This window comes from Ciconia boyciana, chromosome 1, assembly GCF_034638445.1.
Source record: "Ciconia boyciana chromosome 1, ASM3463844v1, whole genome shotgun sequence".
NCBI classification, from domain to species: domain Eukaryota; kingdom Metazoa; phylum Chordata; class Aves; order Ciconiiformes; family Ciconiidae; genus Ciconia; species Ciconia boyciana.
In genome coordinates this window covers 185573570-185601510 of record NC_132934.1, presented here as the reverse complement: position 1 = coordinate 185601510, position 27941 = coordinate 185573570, and the positions used below count along the sequence as shown (strand labels likewise).

At 38.2% G+C, this 27941-nt stretch overlaps 1 protein-coding gene across 1 annotated transcript; it reads left to right on the top strand.

Moving 5' to 3' along the window:
* The first annotated feature begins 79 nt into the window (after nt 1–79).
* On the top strand, nt 80–27941 carry SUGT1 (SGT1 homolog, MIS12 kinetochore complex assembly cochaperone). Its single transcript, XM_072850120.1, has 13 exons — nt 80–753; nt 847–892; nt 4720–4810; nt 5515–5584; nt 5937–6007; nt 10875–10928; nt 12659–12675; nt 13727–13761; nt 14372–14468; nt 15527–15634; nt 25616–25706; nt 26557–26738; nt 27395–27941. Exons 1-13 carry the CDS (start codon nt 722–724, stop codon nt 27494–27496), a joined length of 996 nt encoding a protein of 331 aa, XP_072706221.1. The 5' UTR covers nt 80–721; the 3' UTR covers nt 27497–27941.

Below are 27941 nucleotides of genomic sequence, written 5' to 3'. Positions count from 1 at the left end.
TTTTCTGAGGCTCTTCACGGAAGGGAGCCGGGGCAGGAAGAGGAGGAGGCAGGCAAGCAGGCCGACCTCAGGCTGCCAGCACTGCCTCAGCGCCGGGCCCGGCCCGGTCCTGCCTGGCCCACCGGCCGGGACGCAGCTGCCAGGCGGACGGAGGTGCTCGCTGAGGCCCAGCGACAGCGGCGGGTGCTGCTGCCCTTCAGGCTGGGGCGAGAGGAGGCGTCTGAGCTTCAGACAAGCCCGGTGCCTCCCGAGCGGGCCGCCCCTGCGCCACGAACGCCTCAGCCTTCACTCCCGTTCCCCTCCATGCTCGCACCCCAAATGGCAGCTGCGCGGCTTCGCCGGCCGCCTGCTCTTTCCCGTGTCTGCGTGGACGCCGTTTGGGAAGCCCTGCCCGCGATCCGGGGCAAGCTTCGTCCGGGAAAGAGCCGCCAACCCCCACAGCGCCGCCATCTCCCTCAGCGCCGCCGGGGGAGGAAGAGGCGGGCGGGAAGGGCTTACGAGCCCCTCTACCACGGCCGGTCCTCCAGCTCTATGGCAGGGGGCGGGGGCGCGCTTGCCCCGGTAGCCATGGCCGCCCCGCCTCGCCCGGAGAGGCGCGGGAGGAGCTTGTGGGGCCGGTTCGCCCCTCCGCATCCCGTCGAGCTTTGCGCGGCTGCGGCCTTGGGGTTTGTTGCGCGGGTGCCTCAGCAACTCCAGAAGTTTCCTGGGGGCAGCGGGCGGCATGGCGGCGGCGGCGGGAGCGGCTCCTCCGCGGTAAGCACCCCCTGTCCGCCCCTCCCTCCCCGCCCCGCGCCCCTTCCGCCCGCCCCCGCCTCGCCCTCTTACGCCGTTGTGTTTCCTCGGCAGGTTCTCGGACGGGGACGTCGACCGGGACCCGGGGGCAGCGGCGCAGGTGAGGGCCGGGGCGGGGCGGGCCTTGCCCCTCCGGTGTTTGAAGTTTGGCGGCCTCCCGAGCCGCCGGCGTTGGGGTGCTGGAGGGAGCCGGCGCTTGTAGGGGTGAGGGGACGAGCTGAAGCGTCGTGCGGTTGCCCTTGCTGCGAGCGGGGGGCTTGCAGGGTTTCCCCTGGAAGCCTCTCATGTGAGGTCTGGCTACAGAGGAGTTCAGCACAGCCCTGTCAAAATACGTGTGCGGCCTGTGTTACAAAGAAGGGGAAAAAAAACCCAAAAAACCAAACCAACTCTCTCTTCCATTTAGGTAGACGGTAGTTCAAATAGTTAAATCAGTTGCGATTTGTGGTTAAAAGAGCCACAAGCTTATTGGAGAAATGTATTCAACCTTTATAAGTTTTTATTCTGCTCTGATCTGTTTTTCTTCTTTCTATATTTTGTGGGGACCAGAACTGGTTTTCATTTCATCTCGACATAAGAAATAAATTTTTTACAGTGAGAGCAATCAACCACTGGAGCAACCTCCTCAGGGACGTGGTAGAGTCCTCAGCACTGGAGGCTTTCAAGACAGGACAGGACAGGGTGCTAGATAATCTCATCTGGGCTCCCTTTCCCACGAAAGGTCAGACCAGATGATCTTTTGAGGTCCCTTCCAACCTGGCCTGTTCTCTGATTCTATGATTTTACCCGCTAACATGTTAATGTGCTTTCTAATGTACTTAAAACAGAGGGTTACCAAGAAGACAGAATTAGAAAGTGGATAAGTATTTCTATTTAACATACTTGGAAGTGGAGAAGATGTAAATGGTTAGTTCTGCTTGAATAGCGTAGGTGGCAGAAGCATAAGATGATGCTGAATTATCTTTGCATAAAGAAAATGGTGAAGCTAAATCTTACAGTTTTTTAGGGTTTAGTCTGTAGCTTCTAAAAGTTTTTCAGAAGATAAATGACATCGAAAAAGCAATTTGCAAATTTATTTGGCATAGTAAAAAAGTCATTTAAGATCTTAAACAAAAAAAAAAGTAAGTTTCCCATTGTGGGGAAAAAGAAAACAACCAACGAACAAACCAAAAAAAACCTCAACACCAAAAGGTCTTTGGAAGTATTAACGAATGCTACCAGAATGTGCATTTGGGTTTTTTCTGTATTAGCATAGTTGCTTTGCTTTTCTAGTTTATATTTCAGTCCTTTGTACATTCAGCACTTCAAAACAGTATGTAACACATTCTATAGGCATTATTTAATATCTGATACAGTAATACTCGTGTCACTTTTGTAGCCTTTTTTAAAAGTACTGCATTGAGTAGGCAGATTGCGCTTGATAATCTCTGAACTGCAAAGTCCAGTGCAGTGTAGCCTTTTGCTGACTTAGAAGCTTGGATCTACAGGTAGTATACCATGTTTGCACGATCTTAGGTGTGGTCTTTTAGCTTATGTACTTACTATTTCTAATCTGGGACATGATACCCTATAAATGGTGCTGTGTAGTGCTTCCACACCTGACTAGACTTGTGTCCAGTTGGCATGGCATTTCTGCACTGTGTCCCCAGGACTTTTGATTCCTTTAACTCCTGGCAAGCATGCTTTGGCTTTCTGCACCTGGATCTGATATAACTGAAAGGTCATCACCCATCTTTAAATACTGTCTGAATTATAAAGCTGTGAACTCTTTAATGACTTTTTTACCATTTTAAGTTGAAAAAATAGTTTACTGTGTGGAATAAGGATGTATTCTATTTGCTTTTATTTATAAAATGCTCTGCAGTGTCAGTCTTGATGATTTAGGAGAGAATCAAACCTGTATGTTAAAACTATAACTGCTGAAACAAACATTAATTGACTTTGTTTGGTGAGGTGTTTTGCCAAATGAGAAACAAGGGTGGTGACCCTCCTAAATTCAGGCAGGAGTGATTCAGCAGACCGAAAGCACCTTTAATTCGTACAAACTCTTACCATTAGCGTGGAGGGACTTGAAAGGTCCCAATGTATTTACAAATAGGTTTACAACTTGCTTGCGTGGTAAGGGTCTTTAGAGTAAAAATATGTAGAAAGCGCATACCTGAGTGTTTGTGAGGACAAGGTCTAAGCTTGTTCTAAGTACCTGTTGCTGGTGGCCACAATCTGGACTGCCTGGTGCTAGTTGGGTATTGCCCAGCTGCCACTTGGCTGTCTTCTCAAATAGCTGTGTTATAAGAGTAACTTATTTTCATGTGTGTGTCTGAATGCGATGTGACAACTTACTGACAAAAAGCCAACGAAGAGATGAGTTTCACGCTGTTCAAGATGCTTGGGTTTGGGTTCTTTTGCTTTCCTGGGATGAGGACTAGTTCTGTAGAAGAATCCGTTTGTATGTTGTGCACTGGTTCTAGTCGGTGCTTCTGTCATCAGCGTAAATCACGAGAAATAATGTTCGGAGTGAGAGGTGATCTGTCACAGAAGTGACTCTGCTTGTGAAGGGCCTGTAATGTTCAGTGTCAGAGTCAGACCCCACTTGGTTTTGAGGATCAAAAGCTGTTCTTCACCTCTCAGCATAATACGCACCTATTTTAATATATGCGTTACCTCGTGTCCCTCCCATGTGGAATACCTATAGCCATGAATATTTCTGTAATATCTGCTTTTACATGGCTTTAAATCTTAAGAGAACATCTGTATAATTTGATCAAGTGTTGCTTGTTACAACTGTCTACTCCTTGCCACTTTCTTTAGAGACCCTGAAGGTTTTAGAATTGTATGCTATACCTATTTGTATCTTATGCTGATGAGAACTTATGCTACTGCTAAAATAAGCTGTTGTGGCCACTTAACTCCTGGTTGGTGTAAGCATTTTATGTGGCAGCTGTGAAACAGAACAAGGTACTGATATGAATTAAAACTAAGGCAGGTCCCTCTGCTCTTTTTCTCTGGCTTGGTGGGACAGTGTTTTGGCAGCTGTGCTGTACTAATATTCATGCAGGTTTGAAGCCTATATCTTAGCCACCCTCATGCTTGCTAAGTTCTGAGTAGGAGTCCAGTCAACTTAGCAAACAGAGTTACTGTACTTAGCGATGCACTGTAGTGGTTTTGGAAAACCTGCTGTCTTCTGGCAAAGAGCAAAGCTTATCTCACTAATAGGGGAGAATTGGAGATGCTTGTTCCAGATGTGTGCATCGAGTCATTGTGATTTTTGTCTGTTGTGCAAGAGTCATAAACTTTTCTCATAGGGAGCATAATATAATTATTTCAATCTGTATACCCAGTGATTCCCCTAACAAGGGGTTACTTTATCCTTATTTCTGTTGTGCAGCAATATTTCCTGTGAGCCCTGTGCTGCTTAAGTCTTTTGTTCTCCTGATTTTGTGCTCAGCATAAATCGGAACAATCTCCTGTGCTCAATAATACCATGTGATGTGGTATTTCATCAAGTGTTACAATGCTTTGAGTATGTTGTCCCTGCACAAGTGTTTTGACATACTGCATGTTGATTCCCAAATTCCTGATGCTGCAGTGCTTCCTCAAATCCAGCAGACCTGTATACAAATATTCTGAGAATTGTAGGAAAGTCTTTGGAATATAGAGGATCACCTGTGCATTAGACTTCATGTTTAAGGCATTTGAAAGTCCTGTTTCCTTCTCAGTAAGAAATGGGCTCCTTGAATTTGATGTAATTGGCAGGTTCCTTGTACTTCAAGCTCTGATGTTGAAGCTTTGTGAATGAGAACTAACAGCTAAACATTCATGCCAGTTCAGGATACTTTGTTCTGAAACATCTCTTATTTGACAGAGTTTGGTGTTGTATTTTTATGGGGGCCTCCGAGGTGCTATTTCATGTTTTTCTATGTGTCTTTACAGGAACTGACAATAGCTTTGGAGAAGAATGCAGATGATGCCGAATATTATTGTCAACGAGCTTATGCTCATATTCTTCTACAGAAATATGCTGGTAACGTCTTCAGACAGCACAGAATCCTCTTACAAGTGTATTTACATGTTCTTTACAGAAGGAGTCTTCAATCTGCAGCCAAATATAGTAATAAGAGTGTTATCTGTAATTTAATATGCTGCTTCTACAGTTAGGGTATAATTTTATAGTTTTCTTTGTTTTGTTTCTGCAAAACTTCCAATAAATTGCATACTCTGCAGTCCCAGTCCCAGTTTTCCATTTGGTTTTAGCCTAGTATTATCTTGGCAGCTTTTTTTTTAATTTTTTTTTTTTAAGTAGACTTCTTAGGCAGATTTTAGGCTTTGTGTTGTAAGCATCTTCCATCCTTATGTTTTTGGTAGAGACTGAATCCTGTCATGGTAGGAATGTGGTAACTGAGTAATGCCTGGGAAAAAGATTAACTGAATAACTAAAGATTTGGTCTATTTTTTCTTTCCAGTAAAAAGCAAACAGATTCACACTTCAGATCTAAGTAGAAGATTTGACTAAATGAAAGTCATGCTTCATCTTACATAGAGCTCCATAGCTGAACAAAGGGTTCATCCATAGCAGTTGTGGCTAGATTTAATTCAGCGTGATTTGTGTGCAAGCTAAGAAAGCTAACATAGTATGCCTTAAAAATTTTTCACTACTAAAAGACTCACAGTTCACTGCTTTTTATAACATATTATTATGTTCCTCACTTTTAAACTGATTTCCAACAGATGCAGTTGCAGATGCAAAGAAGTCCCTGGAACTCAACCCCAGTAATGCGGTAGCACTCCTTAGAAAAGGGTATGTATCATATATTGTGCTTTGGGAATAGTGTGATAATCTGTAGGGTGATACTAGGATTTGGATTATGGCTCTGTACAAACTTTTTGCAACACTATCAATGAATAAATTTAATGCCATACTGCTTGTAAGCCATCCATAATAAAGCTGTGGTTATAAGAAGCAACTGAGTTTGGGTTGACTATCTTAACATTTTAGCCATTTGAAAAACACACCTCTTGGGTGATTTAAATTCTTACATGTGTAATTTTAACCAATATAGTGTGTAAACTAAGGATGTTGTGATCTTCAGAATGTAGATTAGATTGAAAAGTAATTACTGTTTTCTTGTGTTTTTCTTTGTTCATGTCAGGTTAGGTGAATATCATATTAAAAACTATGCATCTGCTTTAGAGTCTTTCAGAGAGGGACAGAGGTTGGACAGTAAGTATTAAAATTTCTTGTGTGCACAGTACTCCTTTGCTAATGAGAAAAAACTTATTTTAATGAGTTAGTTGAAAGTGAAGACCAAGGCTTTTTTTTTTTTTTTAAAAGGCTAATGAGTTAGGTGCCTGACTTGAGATGTCTAGGTTTTGGGAGGGTTTGTGGAATCACTGTGTGAGTGTGTGAAACTGCTTTAAAATTTATATCAAAATTCTTAGCAAGTAATACATGATTTTTTTTTCTCTCTCTTTTCTTTATAAAATGGGAGGGTGTTTTCCTGCTTCCTGGAGGTCTTATGAATAAATGGTCACAATGGTGTGGCATTTAAGTGTCATAGAAATGCTTCTGAACAGAACAGGCTCCTTCTATATAGCTAGAATTTCTTAGTTGTTAAACCATTTCATAGACTGGTTTTTAGAAAGAACATGCAACTTGATGGGTATTCAAACTGAGAAAATGTTTTTTTACCTCACATTAGATATCACTTAATTACAGAAGCATGTTTATTATCTATCTTTTTTCTTAAAGTATTGGCTTCCTGGCTGGATTTGCGCATGTTTTAGTTTGGGGAGAATTAGAGTTTTTTTTAAAAATCTGAATTTATTCTAGAAGGAGGAAAGGAGTAGTTCAATAGAGAAAGCTTTGGTAGAAGACGTTGGGAAGCATACAACAAAGCAATTGCAAGGTGGTCGTAACTTCTTTCTCTCCCATTTAAAACAAAACCCTCTCCTCATTCCATTCCCTCCTTCCCAACAGCAGAAGAAGATGGTAAGAAAAGCACCTTGAAAGGTTACACAGAGCAAAGTACACTAATCTGATAAGCGTTGTCATGGTCTCAGATCTTTCTAGTATGTTGTCTTATCTGTAACAGTGGCTGGGACCTGAAGGTTTAGCAAAAATGTAATTACTTTGCCTCCCCCAAATAAGCAATCTGCTCCTTTGATCTAAAACTGGAGTTTCATGGGAGTGTGCTTGCTGCCAAGTGATTGTACTCCTTCCCACTTTTGTGCTTGTTTAGCCTCTTCTTTCAATGCGTTAAGTCTGCAGAAAACTATTACTTTTAAAGTATTTTCCCCTTGGATTAATGTGTTGAAATGGAGCAATGAATGGTCTGAGTGCTGAAGCCAACAGAAGTGAAGCAGCAGTGTTGGGACAGTGGTAATGGTGGTGGAAGGGGGATGTGGTGAAATTACAGCAACTGTTAGTTGTCGGCTTAGGCTGCTCTGGAATAGGAGTTAAAATATAAGAAATTTCCTAAAGTTCTTTCAGTTTTGGTAGTTTGGATAACTAGGTAGTCTCCACTGGTTTGTACACTAGAAAGACAAGTGTGTCTTTGCAGTCCAGCCAAGTTCTCTATTTAGTATCTTCCCATGAAAGGAAGTGATTCCTTCCAGTGACTTCTGTAGCTTTCCTTACTTGATAGGTAACTTTTCATACATCTCCAAACTCATCACTCCTGAATTTAATTGAATGATTAATCTAATTTTTTCATATTATTGCCCCACCCCAAGCAACCACTATCAGTTTGAGGCTTTTCATGTGCATGGCTTTTGTCACCTTTCTAGCTTGTCAGTTGGAGTTGTTCAACTTGATTATACACAAAATCTCTTCAGGCCAGAGCATCACTTTTGTTTTAATTGTTTAACATCACATCCTACTTATGTTGTAGGGTGCAACAACACACAGAGCTGCAGATATCTTTTTAGATAAGTCAGTGAATACCAGGACCCTCTTAGCTAATTCAGAATACCTCAAATACAGCACAACCTTTTCCTGTGTTGAATTGCTTGGCTTCTACCTGTTTGAATTTAATTTGCCATTGTTTTGCTGTTTACCCAGTTGAAGTGTTTCTGAAGCTTCCCAGTCCTTCCTGATTACTCTCTCATCTGAAGATTGCTTCCTCTGTGCTTCGTGTATCTCGTTACAAAATTCTGTGACCCGCTGTGAGATGAGGAATCTCCTGAAGACCTTTTTAAAAATACAGATTTTTAGTTGATTCTCTTCCATATATTACCTAATTTGCTGGCAAGTCTATGTCAGTAACAGAATTTGCCTTTGCAGTTCTGCGGACTGTTTGATGGATCCCAGGTGAAAACAGTTGAGAGCATAAGCATTTTGTCAAAACAATTAACTCCCAGTTAAATGCAGCTAGTGCAAAATGAACGAATTGCAGAGGGAGAATTTGCTATGTATTGCTAAGCAGGTGATAAAGAGAGAAGACTTCAACTGTTCCTGCCTCAGAGAGGATTGCTGTGGTGGGGAATTCTTTGCTGGCAAGGCTGGTTTCTTTGCCACACAAGGGGGCAGAAGCACACTGGTACATGTTTCTGTTCCTTGCTGATGTAAGGGCTGTTTTAAATCTTAATCTGGAATTCTAACAACGAAGAGCTCATTACTGGTAGGACTGACAGGCCCAGGGTACTACAGCAGGCTTCCCATTACCCACCTGCAGTGATATTTAAATAGGGCTTGATGTGATGAATTGTTGAATGTGCAATGTTTCTTTATTTTATAAAATAACATTGGGCAGCAAGATTTCTTTCACTCAAGCATGAGACTAGACACATGTGGATTTTTGGAGTTCATTAATTTGCCTTAGATTGAAAAAGCAGTGTGATCTTCTTCAGCATGATACTCTTCACTGATCTTCTTCAGTGATACTCTTCAGTATGTTATGTGGATTTAGAACAATTGTACTCAAATTTTCTTGGCTTTTTTCTGTGACTACCTAATGAATTTAGTAAAGGTGGAATGTGTCAACTTTTTAAAGAAACATCTTAATAGGTACTTTTCTTGTATTCTAAGAGTTAGTAGATTTTTCAGCGAGTCAATACCCAGTTAGCTTTTCTGAACTAGAAAGTTGTTAATAGAAGTTGTTGGTAAGTTCTTTGGGAGGATAATGCAATTATAGAGTACAAAAAAAATAAATTATTTTGCCTCAAATTATAAAATGTGCTGGGATGCAGGGAAAGAGGCAGTGGTTGGCAAGGGGGATCTTCTAGGAAAATAGGGCAGATAACACTGGACCTCTCTTTTAAAGTTTGTGTTGCACAGCAGTCTTGTCATAGGCCATAGTTAAAAAGAAAACTCCTCACCTGCTGCTGAAACTCAGAGGCTGGATCAGTGGAGACTTGACTCAGTTTCTGTTTGCTTAGACTCCTGAACCAACTTCATTTAATTTATCTTATGATTAATAAACTTTGTTCCCGACTGCAGAACTTGGAAGTCTTTTTAGGGTATGGGTGCTAAGTTTTAAAATTATAGATTAATTTAGGTTGCAGGGAAGCTCTGGAGCTCATCTAATTCCCTGCCCTGGCCAAAAGCAGTATTAACTTTGAACTTGCATGTGTTTGCTCAGGTCCTTCTACTGTTGATTTCCAAGTATTTCCAAGGCTGAAGATTCCACAGCCTCTTTGGGCAACCTGCTCTAGTGTTTAACCACTCTTTTAGTAAAGAATTTTACTTATCTAATCAGAACTTACTTTGCTGCATCTTGGGTCCTTTGCCTCGCTTCCTTTCCCCATGTACTTCTGAGGACAGTTGGCAGTCAGTCATCTGAATACCTTAAGTGTACATTAGGTAATTGAAGACAGCCCTTGGATCCCCCAACATAACGCTCTGACAGTTAATTTTGGAGAATGCTATCTGAAAGTAGGTATCCTCTTTTCAGGATTTGCTAGGAATATAGGAGATTGCGGTCAGTGACTGATTGTATTGTAATGTCAAGACAGCCATATTATTACTTGCATTTTTATCTTTTCCTAACAGCAATTGAGAGGTTACATAAATGTCATGTAGCTTAAAATTTGGATATCTTTTAAGATGACTAGTGGGGATGGCAGAAGAAAAGGGAAGAGGAAATGGTTTGAAGTGGGGTAGCAATTTTAAGACTTAAGGCACACCTTAAACTTTATGTACGTTTTATATTTGAAGGGGTGGGGGTGAATACTTTGCATAACTGCAGTGGAGTCCCACTTGGTGTTACATGCATGTCTGCTGGGAACACTTTTTTCGAGCCTCTTCAAGCCCTCTGCTGGATAGTTGGCTGTGTGAACTCCCTCAGTGTGAATTCTCTATTGTAAAAATATAAAAAGTTTAGCTATTCCTAGCAGTTGATCAGTAACGTTGCCACTTTTTTACTTTCCTGACTGTGAAAGATTTTTCTGGGAATTTTGTTGAAATAAGATGATTACTCTGTCATTACACTACTACCTTTTGAGCTAATTTCCAGTTAATTCCTTTCTGTCTGGGGAGCTTGCTTCCTAGAATATCAAGGTCTTACTAAACTTTTCTGTGATTTTGATTCATAGAGTGGAATTGGCACCTATGTATTCCTAACATCCCTGAAACTTCAGATGTGTTTGTAAAGTTTGTGTGAAACCACCAGGAGAAAATACTTGGTGTTTGTGAAAAGTTGTGCAACTTTGGGTTGTCCTCAGAACAGACTGTCTCTTCTGATCTCTAGAGGGGAAGAATGTGACTGAGTGTTTGAAAAAAAAAAATTTAAGAATAATGAAAAAGTATGTAAAACCGTACTTCTTGCTTTCCAAACAGTTACAGAGAAGTTGAGCAGACTGGAAAGCAATAGTGTATTTGGGTCAGTTCAGACAAAATCTAGTGTCCTACAAATTAATTTGAAGTTAATTAAATATAACAGAGTTAAATAGTAGAGTTGTATAAAAATACTTAAATCTTAACTGGAATGACAGAGGTTACAAGAAGATAGTAGGAAATAATACCATTTTTTAGTAAATTGATGTGAGTTTGGGATGAATTTGTTCCAATTGGCAGTTGTGAGGAATTGTTCTTTATGTAATACATGTAGTGCTTGAAGAGTTTTAATGTTACTGTGTTTGATCTCTTCTAGACGTAGATGATACTTTTACTATTTGGATTAAAAGATGTGAGGAAACACTAAATGGTAAGAAAAACCACATTTACTTGATAAGGGATTTGATATGCCCTGTGCTTTGAAGCTGTGTCATGTTTTTCAAAGCTTATCTCTTACTTAGAACAAAAGAAATTTTTGTTTAAAAAAAGTCACTTTTTCCTGTCTCTTTTTTCTCTCAGAGTGTACATCCTGAACACTTCCATACTTCAGATTTAGAGGAGCATTAATATTGTGTTTTTAATGTAATAATTAGCTGTGACAGAGGAGTATCTATTTAAAGTTCAGACAATCATAATTAATTTTAACTTGCTTTCATATACAGCTGCTAGCTAATTTTAACTGGGGAAGCGTGTGTCAACTTGCTTTGTAAGCAAGCATCAAAATCAGTTTTCAAGTCTTGCAGAATATAAAGTTGGGAAGAGAGATGGAAATTCGGGGGATTTACTCTGATTCCATGTGGAGAGTGCCTTAGTCAGGTGCTAATTGCTACTCTGGTGTTTTACCCGTGGTAGTTAGTGAGTGTGAGTATAGTTTCCTTTCATACCTTTCTACAGACTGGCACCCCCGGCAATGAACTCATCCACCGTGCTTAAACTGCCTGTGGATTTTAATGAGATATAACACAATAACTGATGTAGTTTCCTTCACTTGTTGTGACTTCTTCCCTCTTTGTGGTGCACACTGGAAAATGGGGCGGTAGAAATAATACAAGTTAATGTCAACCTGTTGACTAAAAACCAAATAGGGGAGAACCTTTTTGTGTTGCATAGGAATGAACAACTTTCTGCTTCATGATACATTTTTGCCAGGTTTATTTTTATTTGGAGAAATTAGAGAAGTAACTGGCATGCATGGTCTTATTTGCAAAGATTTATCTTGGGTGACAACTTTCTGCCATCTCAAGGAAAGAGGTTATAATACACATTTTTCTCTAATGTCATAGTTACTTTTTGCAGTGTTTTGTCTGGTTCAACTCAATTGTCCTGTCTTATCTTGAATATTCATCCCTGTCTTTTATTTTTTGAGCCATGATCTTAATTCTCTGATACCCCAGGAAAAAAAAAAGGGGGGGGGGACCCCAACCCCTCTGATTTCTTAATTACAACTTAATATTCTTTTTCTATTAATCCTTATCTCTTTTTAGCAGTATGCATTATAAAGAAGCAAAGGGAAAGTCTTTCATTTTGAACATATTTAATCTGAAATGTTTTAGGAAAAAATATTTAGAAGAGGAAATACTGAGCTATAGCTCAGATCCAAGTATTACAGTATATTTAAGGTCATAAAGTGAATTTCTCTGCCAGATTTCCATCTCATTCCCCAACTGTGTTTGCCTAGCATGAGATACAGATGTGATGAGAACTTTGTGCTATTCCTATGGATAGATGATAAACCTGGTACAGACTCGCAGGAAGTGATTTTTTTACAAAACTTTTGTTTGCCATGATGTTGCTTTAATTGCTTTCTGTATAGGTTTCTCATAAGCAAAGCAAGTAATGGAAAGTTTGTTCCTTCTGTTAATCAGAACATGATTTATATTACAGTTGTTCCTTTGCACAAGTTGCTGATTGAATTCTGATTAAAAAGTAGTGTCATAAAAGCAAAATACTAGAGGTAGAACTGGCATGTTTTTAACTCTTTACTGTTGAGACTGGAATAAATGCAGAATGTCTGGAGTAACTGAAGAAAGCTAGAGTAAGTGTATGCCTTGTAAGTTCAATATGTCTTTTTCTGAAAGTGCAACTTTTTTCTTTCTGCAGCATCACAGGCAGAAGTGGTAAGACGTTTTCCTTAATGTTTACTGTTTCAATTTCTTTGTTAAGCTAGAGCATACTTTTAGGCTTCACTGGCTTCTTACAACTTTTCAGGCTTTGAAGATTATCTTTTCTATTGCATGCAATTCTGAAGGATTTAACTTTTCTTCTAAACAAGTGTTCTTTTATTTGAGACCAAGGTTGCAAAATTGAACCCTGAAAACTCGTAGGAGTGGCATACAAATCTGGCAATTACTGTGCACTCATTAAAGTAAATTTTAACTTTGTTGCTTGCAGTCTGTGGCCTAATTGTACAAATTAACCAGCTCATCTTGTCAATACTAACTTGCTTGTGACTGCTAGGAAGTAACTTTTATGTTTCCAGTAGCTTGCAAGTGGTTTGTGTGGACTTTTTTCTGCTGTAACTTGTTCAGCTTTCAGTTTCCTTTTTATTTATTTTTTTTTTCCTAAATTGGAAATCTTCAGAAGAAATTTTGAAATTGACACACCGCCCTTATTTTTTTGAGACAAAAATTGGAATTTGCATTGGATGTTCTGCTCCTTCTTTCATAGTTACTTCCATTTTTTACATTTTAAGAATAGGGTAGAGGAGGAAAGTGTACAGAAAACATGGAGGGTATATGTAAAGACAAATCTTACAGTTAAAAGATTTTTATGTTTAACAGTTATACCCTAAGTTCTCAGATCTGTTTCAGGTTTCCTTCATGACTTTTTAGATTAGCAACATAGCCACTGTTTGTCTTTCAGGTATACTTCTTATCCGGGAAGAAAATGAGTTAAAGCTGAACTTACTGCTATTTATAAAATGTCTGACCAATATATTCTAAGTTAGACTGACATGCTTAATGTAAATTGAAACTTTTAAATTCTTAATCTGGCATAAATGGCTAGGAGAACAGTGAAGGGCTTCACCTGTAAGTTAATGCACATACATAAATCAAGAAAAGGGGAGCAATCAGTGTGAAAGTGATTTGTGTCTTTGAAAAGTACTTCACGGTATATTTTCACTTACACTGATGTAATTTTCTTTCCAATGGAATATGCTTCAACTAGAATACACAGCAGCAGCCTCTGCCACCAAAGATCAAGTAAGTTGACTTTAGCTTTACTGTGAGAATTAAAATAATTGACATATAACTCTAACTTGGGGATTGGAGAAGCAAGGTAATGACTGTAGAAATTATTTCTCGGTAACTTTAGAACATGGCAGTCTAAATGAAATGTTTCTCAAATAGTGTCCTTGCTTTTGTTCAGACTGAATTGTACTTTCAGGAGATTATGCCTTACTGGGAGAGTGGGGAATGGAGTAAGCATTCTGGCTTCTGTTTCTAGTTGTTGGGCTTAGCTTAATTCAAAGACTGCCCCATTGTGCCTAGTATGGGTAATGTTTTTGAGAGGCTTTTAAGACACTGAACTAAAAAGTGCCATTTAATTTATAGAAGGCAAATGATGTTATGAATTGGTTAAGAAAGTCACCTAATTTTGATATGCTTCTTGATTAAAAATGATTGTTTGTTCTTTAACTACTTTCCTTATCAGTTCTGCAGCTGCTCTGTTAGAGGAAGGAGAAGAAATCTGATTTTGTATGTCTTCTCTCCCCTGTTGAACTACACAATGTACTGTTCCAGCTTTTGGTATTGTTCTGTACATCTCTTTGCAGTCAGTTTTTTCTTCTCTCTCTTTTTTTTTTTTTTAAAGATATGACTGGTACCAAACAGAATCTCAAGTAATTGTGACTATAATGATCAAGAATGTGCAGAAGGATGATGTCAGTGTGCAGTTCTCAGAGAAAGAGGTGATTTGTATTGGTTATTGATACACATCCCTAGATTCCCTAAGATGTAGTAATTAAACCAATGAACATTATCTGCTGCAACAGCATGAAAAAAATGGTGTTCTGTCTGAGGTTTGGTTTGGTTTTTTTTTTAATGTACAGCTGTGCTGTAGATGTGTGCATGCTCAATCAAGTGAACTGGGATCTATTGCCACAGCAGTGTCCATAGGATTTATACACAAGCAATAGTGTGGTGTGCATGCTGCAAAGGGAACATCTGTTTTTCAGCTGCCTGTGTGTTTGGACGGGTGGGGGAGGAAGTGATCTGGACTTAAAATGTTTGAGTATGCATGCATCTGGAGCAGGAATGGACAGAGGCAAGGTATTCTAAAAATAGGTATGAATGGGTAATATCTTGCTTTAGGACAATTATAGAAAAAGAATGAATATTGGTGGGTGGGTTTGTCTTGGTTTTGGCATTACTTAAATCGTTAATGGCAGCAAAATATGTGTTTCAAGGAAGTGCAGTAATATCTTTATTGTAATACCATATGTGGTACTGATGATGTTCATGTTTAATTTAGTGGAGAATATTGAAGAGTTATGGTCTTAATCTCAACTAAGTTGCTACTTCACAAACTACCAGAAGTACTTGGTGGTTACTATCTGCATTAGATTATTAAAATTGTGTGTGCGCTTGCCATGTAGTTTGCATGTATTAGAAGGGAAGTTGCAAATTGTTTTCATGTTCCATTATTAATGTGTTGATACTTCGTTTGCCATATAATTCTTTCCCCAAAGAATGCAGATCAAGCTGACAAGATAATAGGCTTTTTGAGTTATTGCTGGCTAAGAATTGAAATCTGCTGTTCATTTTCTAGTGTACTTTAGAAACACCTTCTTCAATAATGCAGTAATGTAATGGCGTTGTCTGAAATTCTGACGCCTGATGCTTTAAGTGCCCTCGTGAAGGGTCATTAATTTAATCACTTAATCTTGGTGCCAAATGACAATCCTTTACTTGGAAATGGAAAACTGCTCTCAAAGATGACCAGAGACATGTTTTCAATTGTTAACAGATGAATGCATCAGTGAGACTTCCATCAGGTGAAGACTACAACTTAAAGCTTGTTCTTCTTCATTCTATAGTGCCAGAGCAAAGTACATTTAAAGTGCTTTCAACAAAGGTAAGCTTCTTAAAAGTATAAATTATTTCCTTGACTGTTCCTGATGTTGAAAACGTTTCTGCTCTTGTCTTGTTGCTCTGCAACAGTCATAATATCTTGCTTTTCATATAGAATTGCTTTTTCTTTCTTCAAGGTGCCGTTCAGCCAGTGGGAGGCTTTCTAAACTTGTGCCAATATCAGAAATAGTAACATGATGGCTCTTACTGAAGTGTAAATGACAGCTATGTTGAGGATGCTTTTATTTGTTGCTGTAGAAAGAAGACTGTGGTCTTCACTCTTACAATTCAGGTATTAGGAAAGTATGAACACCTTTCTACTAAACTTCTAGGAACCAATATTGCCTTATGAAGCACTGTTACCTTTGTGTGCCCAAGAAATAAAAGTCAGACTTTGAGGATTTCAGTGTTGAAATAATTCTTTACCTTTTAATGACCTTTTCTTGCTGGTAAAGGTTAGCCATATGGTTAACTGTTCTTGGCTTTTCAAGAGGGTGTATTCATGCTGTTCCTGGAAATAGTACTTGCTTGGAGACACTTGAAAATCACACGGCATGAGAGAGAATGCTTTCGCCCAGCATTTTGTTTCTTCTATGTTACAGGTATAGAAAAATAAGAAACCAACTGTGGTCTGGCATAGCGTGTGGTGTTGGTATAACACATAGACAGACGTAGGCTTTGTCTATAGAGCCAAGCTTGAATCTCTTGAAGCAGGAATGTATTGTTGATACTTTCCTTGTATTTCAGCAGTGGTTTTGCAGAGCTTTTGGAAATTCCTTTGTCTTCTCATGTTCCGTTTTACCTGTTCCCTTCTCAGAAAGGTACTTATAATAGTTCTTGCATCATTTCAGGGAAGAGGGACTTCAAGATGACATGAGAGGATTGCCATAGAAAGTTGGTCTCGTTTTCCCCACTCCTCACACTAAAGAAGCAGGGCAGGTTATGTGATAGTCATGTAAGCTCTTGCGCTGTGGGAGATAAGCAGAGTGCTCGAAGTATGTAGAAAATCTGCTAGTCCATTAGTATTTATATAAATTTGAGTGGAATGGGCACAGACCTTGTCAAGAGGCGTAACTGTGAGGTCCTGTTTGCTTTATGTTCCTATGTAGCTCATGTTATGCTTTTAATTTGTCTTGAAGTTCACCATTACTTTCATGAAGTATCTGCATGCTACTGAGCACTGTTGAAATGAACTTGGCTTTGTCTTTCTACGCTACTATTTCTAGCCTGGCTTAGTCTCTGGAACAATCTCTAGTAGTCTAGAGCCTGGTTTAGACTGAGGTTCCTAAAGTGGTGTGAAAGCTTTAATTATGTTCAGGCAGTGTCTGATTTGTAAATATTTTGCATTTGTTTCCAAATGTTACTGTTCCTATATAATTATGAGAGAATATTTTTGAGACAAAATGGGGTAAGAGAGAACACAGAAGGTGTTCTAACAGCAGAAGTCAGTGCTTCAACATGTTCTTCCTCTTGCAGAAAATAATAGGATAAGGACATCTGTGTAGGCATAGTGAAGGAATACAGTTTAAATGATGCCCCAGCTAATTCCGGTTCTGACCAGCAGATGGAGTCTGGCTGAAGAAAATAATTTAAAAGCAGGTCTGCGTTATGCATGCAAAGACTTCTTTAAAGGCTTAGAATATTTTGCTTTGAAAAACATTAAGCACTTTAACAGAATGGTGCGGCCTTAGTGTTTGAATACTGGAAATTCAGATTTCATAAGTTTTGTGTATGTACTTTGTTCTTATGAGCGGTGTGGCAAATATGCAGTTATTACTTTGAATAAACTATTTCATTACTTAGAACTTCTCAAACCCTTTACAAATTATTTTCTACCATTTACATGAAGTCCTTTTGTAAGGACTTGGAAAGAAAGACATAATCTCATTATCTTCCCAATTATATGAACTTTTTACTACATACTCCTGAAGAAATTGTGTTTTCATGGCATAGGAACAGATCTGTTCCTGTCAATTAATAATTTCAGATAAGAATAACTGCATGTGTTCACACTGCTTTATTTTGTATTGCTGCTTTGAATGTGTGAGCCATGTTGCCATTAGCATCGTGTAGTCTTCACTAGGCAACGAAGAGTCTGGTCTTTCTTTTCCAATTGTACGAGGAAATATATGAGGAAACAAAGTGGAATGTATGGGCAGGTTATGTGGTTCGGGTTTCCCATGAACCTCATGAAACTAATAAATGTAGTGGATAGAGGATGAAACAACAGAACTGGCAGACAGTAGAAGAATCCTGTGTGTTTTGGTAACTGAGAAGCTGGAGAGGGATTTCTCAATACCGCTTGAAATTCAGCATCACTTGGCAAATACAAAGGAATAAAGGTAAAGGTGCAAATAGAGGAGGAGAAAATAGCCTTAATTGTAGTTGCAGGATTACAGATTCTAAAAAAACTGCAAAGAGGGGACAGAATTTACAGACTCTGGGATTGGTTCTTTCAGGGAATGTTAACGGTGGTGAAAAATGCAATTGATACATTAAGAATTGTTTCTTTCCTAGCAATGAAATAGAAATTATACCTTTCAATAAATCCATGCTGTGTCTAGCTCTAAGATACGAAGTCTCTGTTTTGAAAAGAACAGAAGTAGCAAATGGTACAGAGGTAGCATAGATAGATGTTTGGAGGTGTTTGAATGGTTTCTTTATGCACAGAAGTAAATTAGTGTTCATAATCTGCAGACTTTTGACTCCAAGCTGTGAGCTAGAAGAGGTAAACCACTTGACACCGACTCAAGAACAGCATAATGTGTGAGTGAAGTCCAGTTTTGAGATAAATCTTCATGTCTTTCTTTATGCATCCTAGTGTTGTATATTCTCTAATAGTCAACAGTTTTACAGGTGATACCGACCGCCTTTAATAGTGGCAGTATGTATTACTGCCATGCTTGGAGCCTTTCTTTTTTAACTAATTCAGAAGCTTATTTGCTATTTAATAGATATTGCTACTTGCAAATTCAGCTTTGAGTTGATTATGGTTCCTGTTCACATTTAGTCGCGAGTTACTTAGAATTACCCGGTGGTGTTTAGCATATAACTCTGATGATCTAAGGCCTCAACCTAATGTTCATGTGAGAAAATGCTGAACACAACCGTATTGAGTCCTTCTCTTGAGGGAATTGCTATATATGCATAGCATTTTTTTTCTTGTACGTGAACAGCATAGTTGATAGATCCTAACCAGATCAATTGATGTTACTGGTTATACTCCTCGTCTGTCAAAGGTGTCTGTCTGTAGTAATTTGATCAAGCAAAAAGTAACAGCAGCTCCAAAAAGCACCATATAAATTTTAGATTTGTCTTACAAATGGAAGCTGATCTGGTCTTTGTATGTAGCATGACTTTGTGCACAGTAGGTGGGATTTTGTGTATTTTGGTGGTCACCCTCAATTGTGTTCAGGTGTCAGGTGAAGTGGGGGAAGAACTGTGCCACACTGAAAACTGCACGTTGCATTCAGCATTTAACAGGAGGAAGGTATCATTTAGTGGTGCTACTTGTTTTTTTACTTCTTTCCAGAAGAGGGAGCCAAAATGTAAAGGCTGGACCAAGTTTGCTCTGTGGAAGTTGCCTGTGTGCAGTTATCCTGTAGCTCAGCGTGCATAATGTCATCGTGCTCCCTTCATAAAAGGAAAAAGGCATAAAAGCTTAAAATGAATGACTAAATGTGTTTAAGGCAAAACTAGATGATCTGTCTCTGTCCAGAAAATATGGCAGGAAAGTAGAAATGCACAAATAGTATAAGGATTTCTAACGTTCTGAAACAGTTCTTTGTGCACAATCAGCCTCGCTTTCTTTTCCCTCTTCTGTTCAGTCTATCAGTCAGCGTATTTGGGATTCCAGGGTAATATTCTGCCATGTTCCGTTGGAAACTTGTGTAACATGAGCAGTTTGTCTAGGTCTTCTGTTGTGTTCTAGGTGATGCTCAAGGTTTTCTTCTCCTTAGACCTAGAAGAGGAGAGTGAGGATGAGTACGTGCTTTTTAGCACGTGTGCTTATGAACTTGAAGGAAACTTGAGCTAGTGCTTTGTCTTTTTCTTCTCCTCTGCTTTTGCCATCTACAAGTAGTCTGGGGACAATTACTGTGAGTTTTCAGTTTTGGGGCTTTTTGGTTTGGGCTTTTTGTAAGCAATGACTTGCAGCAATTTAGAGCCATTTGAAAAAGTGGTAAAAAGTGGTTTCTTTACCCCAGAACTGTCCTTTAATTAGAGATCAAAGTTATGCTGCAAACGGGGGAGGTGTTAGAAATCCTCAGCCTCTTTTACAGTTGACATTTGTTACTTAATAGAGAAGTCTGAGGTAGAAGCACACTCTCAGCAGCTTCATGCCAAGAATATGGTAGTGTGCATCAGTGGAATGTTTCTTTTCCTCAAACCAACATTTTGCCTTGCAAACTCTGAAATACTCTGTGTAGCTTACTGGAAAAGCACACTGATGCCTGTTGCTAAATGTAAAGGAAAAGGCAAAGAGTGAAACAGTTTCACACACTCTTGGACTGTCATCAGAGTCTCTATTCAGAGGCAAATGTACACAAATAGATAAACAGAGGAACAGATTTATTTTAACTGAAGTTGGTTCTTACCATTGCAGTCCAATCCTTAAAATATACTTTCTCGTTTTGGATATTTTCATTAAATTGCTTGCAGACACTTGAATGCAGGCTTCCCTGCTCTCATGTACTTGTTTTCTCTGTGAGGCTTTCATGCAGATTCATATCTCCCATGTATATTCTTGAGCATTTTCTGTAAATTATAAACTGATATTTAAGATACGAGTGGGATACTTTTCTGAAATTTCTTGCATCTCTTAAGCAGGGCTAGTTGCAGCAATTTCCTGGCTAGACCATGAAGAAACCTTCCCAATGGTTGGCATGATATTTACTTGGCTCAAAATAAGTTTGATTTTTTTTTTTTCTTCTTTATGAATGCAGATCGGTGTGGGGCAGATTTAAACTTGTTAATACTGAGAACTATATTTTAAACAAGCATATAAGTTAATGCCCATACTTTATATAAATACATAAAGGAAAACTATGCATATGGGTTTTTCTGTCTTGAGAGAAGATGGATTTAAGAACTATTGGAGTAGCGATGGTTTACACAGAGGATGCAGGAACAAAGAGCTTTAGGATACCTAAATGATCTGTATTCCTAGCTCCTTCTCTAAAATTCAAAATTTTAACAAGTGGTTACTATGTAATATTAGTGAGGTGGAAACTTTGACCTTTTTGCACTCAGTTCTCCCTAGTACATAGCGGCAAAGAAACTGAAAGGTGCACGCTAAATTTCTTCTGTTGCAATATATTCTCTACAGAATAAATTTCTTAATTATCATTTATTTGTGATAACACTGTAGAGTTATTTTCATCTCCATATTTTGTTTAAAGTTCTGGACCAAAGATCTTGGAATTCAGAATATAAGCAGTGTATAAAAGGTCTTTGAATAACTAGGATACTAAAACTGTATGTACATATGATCTTAGAGATAAGTTTGAATAGGTCATACATTTTTAGAAGATAGTGCTATTTTGTCCTACCCTTAAATTTAGGTAGAAAAATACATGAGATGATTGCAAAATGACAACACTAAACACTTAAAATTTACAACTCGGACAAAGCAGTCACTAGTTCAATAAATATCTAAGTAGTTGATTGGAAACTCTGAATTCTCATTTTTGTGTGTTTAATATAGCAAAAACAGAATTTAAAAGGGCATGTTTTGATGCATCTTAAAATTAATGGCTGAACTACTGCTTAAGCTTTGCCAGTTCTGATTTCCTTCATCCATCTGATCAGAGCTTGACACAAATTTGCCAGTGGTAAATGAACTTTTCCTTAGCATGGACTGTAAAATACAAAACACAGTAGAAATTAGAACAAAATTCTTGTAATCTGTCAGTGTACAGATTACAGTGTACAGTGTAATCTGTCAGAATCTTCTTTTAGGGAGGAAGATAAAAATTCTTTCCCTTTTAATGTTTCTCAGTTAAACTGGCAATGTCTGTCCCAGAACCTAAGCTCAAGTGAAGTCTAGTTCATCAAAGGTTTAGGCCTTGTAACAGTAAGCTTCTACCTAGAAAATCAATGTTCACTAACTAGAGTTGTGTTTATCTGTAGCTAAGGGGAGAAATTCTTAAAACTAGTTTAAATGCTCTTTTATGCCAGTCATCTTAAAGTAAGGGGGGTTTGTGTTCTTGTACTACTGATGAAATAGTTCAGAATAGCTTCTGAGAGTAACTCTGTGGCATCTTTTCTGATGGCTAGCGCTTGGATTAAGCTGCAAACAAACTTGTCTAAATCTCTGATAGGTTTTAAAAAATCAATTAATTTTATGACTAGAAAATTCTGTGAGTAGAAACTTCTCTATATCCTTTCACTGCAGATGGGATTTCTTCTAGATGATGAATCCCCCATTCGACCCTCTTCTCAGAGGGGTTGGCTTCTCTCAAGACAGTATTTCAAACAAGTAGTGCATGAATTACTCTGTCAAAATTCCATGGTTTTTTTCCTTTTTGCTTTACTCATGTTGAGTCCAAAATACCAGGACCTTAAAAATTACAACAGAAAGTGGATTATTTCTGTGTTGGAACTTTTCATACATCTAGAGTACTGTGTCCAGTTTTGGGCTTCCCAATGCAAGAAAGGCACTAACAGTGGAGCAAGTCCTAGTGGAGGGCTACCGAGATGGTCAGGTGGCTGCATGGCATGAGGTACAAGGAGAGGCTGAGGGAATTAGGCTTGTCGTTACGTGGCATGCAAAGCACTTAATTTGCAATGAAATTTTCCTGTCTTTTATTCTAAAGTTGGAACGAGGCACACAGGCATACATGCTATGAAATATAAATGTTAAATCAAAGTAGTTGGCGAAGTGTTGATGTATTTCTCTTGCCCGAGTACTGTTTGTTTTTTTTCTGAAGGAGAGGAAAAAGCTAACAGTACTTATGTGTTAGATATGACACAAATGTCCATACTGATATGTTACTTGTCTGTGTGATAGCTGTCAGTATCTGCTTTAAAATGTTCATTAAAATGCATTTATTGCCATTTGTGCACATAATTGGGGCTCGCAAAGTTGTTTCTCCTTAGATCAAATAAAGCTCTCAAGTTGAAGAAATATGCGCCTTCACAAGCAGAATTTTATAGCTTTATATTTTTGGAAAATGCGATTGTATAATGGTGTACAGCTAATGATTCCCCTAGTTTTGCTTCTGCCTGCCGCTTTGCCTAATGAGTAACTTCAATTGAATTGGATGGAGTAGATGGGGTAGAGGTTTAATCATGTCATAAATACATTCTGTCTCAATTCTTCAGCTGTCTATACTTCTAGCTTGGCAGGGTTGAAATGGTTTGGGTTTAAGAAATCTGCATCTTACACTGGGAATTAATTTGTAGCATTTCCTTTTCCTTAGGGATGTTTGTCATGTAGTACCAGCTTAGGGACAGTTTCAGAGAGGAAAATGTAAGAACTAGCAGATTAAAAAAGGAGAGGGGGATTAGTGGAGCAGCAAAAGTAAAGATCTTCCTTTTTTTTTTTTTCTTTTTATGCATGGGTAGAGTACTCTGATGAATAGCCAAAGGTCTTTATAAAGGTTATTTGAGGAGGGTTGTATTCCAAGAAGAAAAAAAGTCCTTGTTTAGTAGCTCACATCAAGCATTATACTGCATTAGAGGTCATTCTTGGTGTGGATGAAATAGTCTGTATTTGAGATACTGAAAGATATTGGTGGAAAGCCTGAAGTGTAAGGGTAAGAGGAGATAGCGGAGGAAGAAACAGAAGAGAAATTGAAGAGATATAGGGTTGAGCAGTCTCCTTATCAAGCATTTACTCTCTCTTTTTTTTTTTAAATACATTGTATGGGGGGATGCACTAATAAGTGAGTATAAAATCTTAAAATTAAGGCGTTCTCAAGTTAAATGTGCAACTGAATTGATAATACAGTTTCAGGTTGAGAAGAGTCATATATGAAGCAGAGGAGAGGCAAGTTGTTTTAAATTAATACTCGTGTTTCACTTTTAATTAATTAGTGCCTTTGTAAGTGGGTAATTAACTTAAATGTTTGACTCATGAGATCCAAATCCATGGGGGGGGGGAGGAAAACCACACCCTGCTAGTTGTGGTACTCATGGAACTACTTGTTTGTCTATATGTAGATATACAAATATCTTAGCTTCCTTAAGCTAATCGCAGAGCATTAGATTTATGAGTGTAAGTGTTAAAAAATGAACTTTAAGGTTGTAATTTCCCAAGTGTTTTTAGAAGAGTCCAGTGAAGGAACCTTTGCTCACTTCTTTAGTTCTACTGAAGACTAATAATTGGCACAGTTTGAATGCTTCTGCTGCGTAGTTTCAACAGAAACCTCTGCGTCCTTACAGATTGCAATATTAAACTCTGGAATACAGGCCTTCTTTAGGGACAGGTAGAGCAACTGGAGTAATACAGTATTTTTATTTGATTATTTTTGGTTCTGTGACTTCCACTGTTTTTAAAACTGATACCCTGATGCTTAATTTGTGACTTGTAAAGTTGCTAAAAACATTGGAAATCCAAGAGACATGGGGAGTGGGAAGTCAAATACATGTGGGTGTTGGACTTACAAACTTACTGAAAGTCTCCCCTCCCTTGAAGGGCATTCCACACCTTGTGTCTTAAACTTTTTGTTGTTCTCAGTTAGTACAAGTTAGTGGTGGAAAAGAAGTATTTAAATTTGTCTAGGGAAATGGTAGCTTCCCCAGGGAAAAAAAAAAGTAAAAAGAAGCAATCATAATTGAATATTCTGATTCTTAAAATGCAGCATGATTGCAAACATGGAAGCTTTGAAACTTAAATGAGCTTATTTCTTTATTTTTATATGGTATCTCAGTCTGTTGCTTACCAGTTACTGATTTGAAGAATGGATTAAATAAAGTTCAAATTTCAGATCAACGTGATGCTGTGCAAGGAGCTTGCTGTTAGGATCTCTAGGGTTAGCTTTTACAGTGGTGCCTTTGTTCTTGGGTCTGCAGGGATCCCCAGGTTATAGTGGCTTTAGGTAGAACTAAGAACTCGCTTCTTCTGAGCTGTTCACAAATAAGGAACTGCTGAAGTTTTAGCAAGCACTGATTTCAGTTAATTAATAGCATCATATGAACTTTGTGACATTTTCTTATGTGAATTTGTCGTTTGGAGTGACAGTAGACAGTCCTTGTTTTGCAGACATTGTTTTGCAACTTTGTAACCCTGTAACCAAAGGATAAGGTTAATTATGAAAAAACATTTCAATATAGTTGTCTAAGAGGATTATGTGTAGTTGTGAATAGGGCATGACATACTTCACTTAATTTTGTTTCTCCTATGATAATTGCAACCATATCAATTTTTAATGCCAGTTTTGTCAATGAGTACTAGACAGTTTTATCCATAGTAGTGTGTGTTCATTGAACCAAATAAATACAGCTTTTGAATTTCTCCAGTGGGAAGATCTGCATGGTCCCAGGGTGTTTCTCTGGTTTGTGTCACACCAAATACAAAATTTTCTGGTGGATGAAATGTAAACCTAGATAAAGTTGGATTTTGCAGTCCTTCAAAAGTACTATTTAATTATTAGAGCTGACTGGCAAGAAAGGGATGCTTGAAGAATAATACCTTGGTGCCTGGCAGTTTAGAGACATTGGGACTGATCGTTACTTTTGGGATACCATAATTTACAAAAAGAATCAAGTGAATAGTAAGCAAAAGAAAGTGAGTGGTACTAAACAAAATTCTGATATGAGAGCTATGCAGCCACATAAGAGCTTAGTTGACACATGACTTGAAGTCACGTAACTTCATCTTGTAAGGTAGGTAAATTTTGTTAAAATACAGGCTTCATATTAGAGACTGTGTTTCTAAAAACAAACTTATTTTCTTACTGCTACAGGATCCAATTAATTCAAGCCTATTTGGCAGAACTGTTTGCCATCTGGATTAATTTGTTCTTTGTCTTGTGTTTTGTAGGTTGAGATAAAAATGAAGAAGCCAGAGGCTGTAAGATGGGAGAAGCTGGAGGGGCAGGGAGATTCTCCTAAGTTAAAGCAATTTACACCAGGTTGGTTCTCTGAACTTAAGTATTAAATGGTTTATTTGTATTAAGTTACTTGCAGTTATTAATAATATTTTTTGTGTTAAATATTGTTAAAAAAATCACAGCTTTATGTTTACAATTAAAAGCCTAGTAGTCTTGTTTTTACTGCCAAGAATTGACAGAAAAAGTCTGCAGGGCATTACTAAAACTTAGGTATTAAATTTAGTCATAACTTCCATTAATCTGATGGATTGTTAAACATACATGCTTGTCATTAATTCCTTTGGGCTTATCTGTTTGGCTATCTGTTTTGGTCACTGTTTTGCAGTTCTATGCATTGTTATGCCTCTATTGTTGCTTAAATAATTAAGTATTATTTACTTAAGTATTCCATCTCTCTTGGAAAGTAATACTTTTGCAGTTTTTCAAGACAGATTAACAGTCTATCTTTGAGAGAATTGGAATCTCCTGATTTATTGATTTCAGATATTTTCTGAAATTCAGCTCAAATTTAGCAGGCTCTAGGCTGTTGGCTTTTTTCTTTTTTTCTTACTGTCAGCCAATATCTCCTGCCTCATTTTGATTTTATTATTTGTGTTGCTGTTATCCAACATTTTGTTGTTGGATAACTAAATTATGTAACTGTGTTTACTTAAAAGTAAACTTTTGCAGCTGCTGACTGTAGTCTCTAGGATTTCTTAGTTTCCTTTATTTTTGTTACTGCAATGCTTGTATCAGTAAGGAAGAATCCATTTGCATTTTCAGATTCATGTTCCTTTATAATCTCTGATTCATCGGATACATATATGTCTTGTTCTCTGCTGCTCTAAAAGTCGTGAGAAAATGCTTAGTGAACTAACACTTCTGTTTTCAGATACCCAGCACTTGTATCCATCATCCTCTCACTATACGAGGAACTGGGACAAACTGGTAGTTGAAATCAAAGAAGAGGAGAAGAATGAGAAGTTAGAAGGAGATGCTGCTTTAAATAAACTCTTCCAGCAAATTTATTCAGATGGTACAGATGAAGTGAAACGTGCCATGAACAAATCGTTTGTAAGTCTTCACTCTTTTTCTCTGAAGAAATGTGTAACTCTTGCACACTGATACAATTTACTAAGCTTTGCATGAACTGGGAAGCCTCTAGCTACCAAAACCTTGGGCCTATAATGAATGGCAGTGGTTCTGTTGGGGATACTGGTATAACAAGTCTCGCTGAAAGCTATGATGTTATGCACTAATGAATGTGACTCTTTAAATCCAAGTTTGTGCCTCAGTGAAGCTTGTGCTTTGTCACCGGTCTCTTTGTTTCAATCAGTATTATTAAAGGTAATACAGTTTTTGGCTCATCTAGAGCTTGAAGAGTTGCCATGAGTGAGAGGATCAAATTCCTTTTAATTGTTTATACCTTGTTCCTTTTATTTGTAGCCCTTATATGCAAGAACCTGACTGACCTTTTAAAAGCTTCTTGTTAATGAAGTAACATCTCCTTGGGTCCAGTACTGATAAAAGTATTGTTGGGCTGAAGATTATGGAATGATGGCTTTGTCAAATTTTATTCTATATATACACAGAATTCCTGCGTATTGCTTCTACATGAAGCTAAATTCTTCACTTTTCTTCAGAATTTGTTAATCTGCTGTAAGAAATGTGGCTTTTGTATTACTAGAATTCCTCTAGCAAACTAAACAAGCTTTCTCTCATAATTGCAGATGGAGTCTGGAGGCACAGTTCTGAGTACCAACTGGTCTGATGTTGGTAAAAGGAAGGTAGAAGTAAATCCTCCTGATGACATGGAATGGAAAAAATTCTAATCCTGTTTTTAATCTTTTACCATCTATGTGTTGCCATAGTCATGTACTGACCACTGTGTATGGACATAGCATCCTTGAATTCAAAGCACTGAATGTTCCCTTGGAAACAGGAATTGTCTTTGCATTTTGCGTGCTTTAGAAATTCCTTCATCTGCAGATGTTAAAGATATACTCAAGAGTGGAACCCTGTTTTCATCATCTTTGTCTAATTTTTGGAAATTCAGTCAATCACAGTCTAAATTTTCTACCGCCTTTGTCAGCTCTGCTCTTTGGGGATGGGGTGATCTCTAATGGGCTGGTCAGGATTATTGCCTTATGCCCGATATTTCTGTTCAATAACTTATTAGATCTTGGCAACTTTGGGTAAAAACACTTTTCAACAACAGTGTTAAACTTGTTTGCTCTTTAACTCTGCTAAATAAAACTGTAAATATAACTTTTTCTA

Coding starts and splice junctions, on each gene's coding strand:
- SUGT1 (XM_072850120.1), top strand. CDS start 722: ATGGCGGCGGCGGCGGGAGCGGCTCCTCCGCG. Junction 15,635..25,615: donor TTAAAGTGCTTTCAACAAAG/GTAAGCTTCTTA, acceptor TGTGTTTTGTAG/GTTGAGATAAAAATGAAGAA. Junction 25,707..26,556: donor GTTAAAGCAATTTACACCAG/GTTGGTTCTCTG, acceptor TTCTGTTTTCAG/ATACCCAGCACTTGTATCCA.